The 3,485-nt window shown below is 37.3% G+C and overlaps 1 protein-coding gene across 1 annotated transcript in view; it reads right to left on the reverse strand.

Moving 5' to 3' along the window:
- YWHAQ (tyrosine 3-monooxygenase/tryptophan 5-monooxygenase activation protein, theta) overlaps positions 1–3,485 on the reverse strand; it is a 44,340-nt gene that overhangs the window by 5,977 nt on the left and 34,878 nt on the right. The window contains exons 3-4 of the mRNA XM_006863987.1: positions 1,973–2,136; positions 1,299–1,394 (exon numbers count right to left, since the gene is read on the reverse strand). Of these exons, the coding sequence (XP_006864049.1) occupies positions 1,299–1,394; positions 1,973–2,136 (260 nt within the window). The remainder of the gene's footprint in view (positions 1–1,298; positions 1,395–1,972; positions 2,137–3,485) is intronic.

Genomic DNA, 3,485 nt, shown 5'->3' on the forward strand with positions numbered 1-3,485 from the left:
AGCCATGGAGGGCTAGAGCTGAGAGTGAAGCAGCCAGCTGATATGAAGTGAGGGGGGATGCACAAGCATGCCCAAACTTGTAGGCAGTACCCATGTGACCTAGCCTCGATGGCTTGATAATCAGAACTCGACTAGAAGGACAATAAAAAAAAAATTTAACAGATAGAGAAGGAGTCTTCACATCAAGTATCAATGCTATCCCCTCTGTACACAGGGTAGATAGGAATGGGCAATTCAGACATTGGCTACATAAAATGAGAGGGTGATAAAAGCACGAAGTGACTGGCTTACAAGGTTTCAAGAGGGAGTTTAAGAGTTTGGGGGTGGTGGGAGAAGAAAGAGTCCCCACTGAATAGTTTTCATTTTGTCTAGATGGGTCTGGTAAAAAGAGATGGGGATAAGATTCTTAGGATTCAATAGGGAGTAATTGTTATTATGACTGATTGCTATTGTCACAATTGTAAATGTAGAAGATCTGTAACAAAAACGGGGGAGTAGTTAATTTTAACAGTCCAGAAACAGAGGACCCTAGAACCATCGAGGAAGAAGAGCACAAGCGGAATGTGAGACCTTATCCAGAGAAGCAGCAATTCCAAAGATGGAGACATGGAGAGAGGGAGCAGCTGAGGACTCTAGATTCATGGGAAGAGAGGACTAAGAGATGGTGGCCAGGAGGCAGACTTGCAGAATGTGCCATTTGAAGGTGTAAATTATTACATATGCCCAATCATTTAAAAAAAAAAAGACTGGAGGAAAACTCATTAACAAACTTTGGTCTGCTTATGAAACAACCTTGTTTGCTGATAGGGAAGAGGACTTAAAATACTTACTAATACCGACAAAAGACTACCATCTTCAGTATGTGTACCTCAATGTAAAGAAAATGAAAATCCTTAAAACTCGACCAATAAATAACATCAGAGAATGAGCCTTTAGAAGTCAGGATGATGAAGTGTGCGTGGTCTCTCATTCTTTGGGCATGCTGTCAGGAGGGATCAGTCCCTGTAGAAGTACATCATGCTTAGTAAAGTGAAGAGTCAAAGAAAAAGAGGAAGACCCCCTAACAAGAGACTGACAGTGGCAACAACAATGGACTCAAACATAGTAACAATTGTGAGGATGGTACAGGATGGAGCAGTGTTTCATTCTGTTGTGCATAGGATTGCTATGAGCCAGAACCCACTCAACAGTACCTAATACCAACAACTCCTATAATAACTGCCCCCCCAAAGGAGTAAATAAAATAGAAATAATATTGTTCCTGAAAAGGAAATCAACGGAAAACATTAGCAACTCACTGTTAGGTTGTCTCTAAGCAACTGCATGATGAGGGTGCTGTCTTTGTACGAGTCTTCATTCAGTGTATCAAGTTCTGCGATGGCCTCGTCAAAAGCCTGATAAATATCAATACACATGGTGAAAATACTGCCATCTAGAAAAAAGTGGTCAATTTACAAACATCACAATCATTGTAAGACTGAACATAATCATTCCCTGTTAAGAACTTATGAAGTATAATCTAAAACATTAAAACTATACATAGTAAGCAGTAAACAAACATTTCTTGGTTCTTTCATAGGACATATTAACAGCAACTATGCTTAACAGTAAGATCTACTATTTACTCACAAAATACCTCTTTTATTCTTCCTTTTTGAAATACTTATCCTATGGATTAAACATGGCAGAATTAATTTTCAATCCTTTTAACTTTCCTCTTAAAGTTAGTCATAGTTTTTGATTACTCTGGTCAATACTTGTTTTAGAGAGATATATGGCTTATAACCATTTTGGTGAGATTAAAAGGTTGAAGAGAGGGGTGAGGTAGGTCATCATCAGGGCATGAAATAAGGATGAGATACTTAGTTAATTACAGTAAAATATCATCCCTGGATATCCAATTATAAAATACACAAAAATCAACAGATTTGCTATCTCAAATAATCTTCTATTTCCTGAATCCACAGCTTACCGTTTTAGCCAGCGTACAGGCAAGCTCTGGGTTATTAAGAATCTCATAGTAAAATACAGAAAAGTTAAGAGCCAGCCCCAGGCGAATTGGATGTGTAGGTTGCATCTCCTTCTTGCTTATATCAAAAGCCTCTTGGTAAGCTCCTTGGGAATTATCTATCGTTTCTGTGAAAGGAAAATAACAAGAAAAGCATGATACTGCAAATACCCATCCAGTATACAGAACATTGGGAGTTTTGGTCTGGCGCTGTAGGATAAGCACTGGACTTCCTAGCTGAAAGGTTGGTGGTTCAAACCCACCAGCTGTTCCTTCAATACCCTACACCAGTGTTGCTATGAGTCAGAACTCAAAAGTACTTAACACATACAGCACATTAACATTTCTAATACATGGTATTAGGACTTGATAGAACTAGATTTTTATAACTCTCTTTTAAAACCATTAGTGGTGGTGATTATGTGCCATGTGAGTCGGTTCCGACTCATAGCGATCCTGTACAGGGTTTCCGAGCTATAAATCTTTACAGGAACCATTAGTAGCAAACCAAAATTATTATCTTATATTAGGTAGGCATTTAAAAACCAGTTTATAATTTTGCTTGCTTAAAGTCAGCTAAATAAAAAACATGAGAGTACATATTACATATTTCCTCTCTGGGGATATAACCATTCTTTCTGTCACATGTTACTTTTAAATACTTGAAACCAAAGCAATTAAAAATAATTTAACTGGAATACCCTTCCCCAAAAATAATGAACTTATAATAAAAATCATTACTACCAAAATTTTTATTTTTGTAAAAACACCCTACAGTAAACCTTGGTACCCAAATGTATTATGAGAAAGACAATAAAAACGTGCCAATCTACATTGCACAAAATCAGTTCTGACCAGAGTTTGATTACTGACCTAAATAAAAATGTCACTCTACTTAAAAGACAAACACATCTGTCAGTTTATTATATTGTGGTGACTTGAGTGTTGCTCTGATTCTGAAAGCTTCTGCTACCAGTATTTAACATATGAGCAGTATCATCCACGGTGGATAGGTTTCATAGGAGCCTCCAGAAAGAAAGTGAAGGGCCTAACAATCTACTTCTTAAAAAAAAGTGGCAAGTGAAATCCTTATGAAAACCAGCAGAACATTGTCTGATATAGTGCTGGAAGGTAAGTCCCTTAGGTTGGAAGGCACTCAAACTATAACTGGAGAAGGGTTGCTTCCTCAAAATAGAAATGATCTTAATAACATACATTAAGTAAAGCTTGTGGGGCCTTCACTTGGCATGACTCAACACGAGAAGCAACAGGTGTAAACATCCATTAATAACTGGAATGTATAATGTATCAAGTATGAATCTAGGAATATCGGAAGTTGTCAAAACTGCAATGAAATCCTTTCAGATCAATATACTTGGCATTAGTGAGTTGAAATGCACTGGTATTGACTATATCAAATCAGAAAATCATAGCGTTTACTATGCTGGGAAAGACAAATTAAAGAGGTATGGTGTTA

This window comes from Chrysochloris asiatica, unplaced genomic scaffold (genome assembly GCF_000296735.1).
Source record: "Chrysochloris asiatica unplaced genomic scaffold, ChrAsi1.0 scaffold00058, whole genome shotgun sequence".
Taxonomy (NCBI): Eukaryota; Metazoa; Chordata; class Mammalia; order Afrosoricida; family Chrysochloridae; genus Chrysochloris; species Chrysochloris asiatica.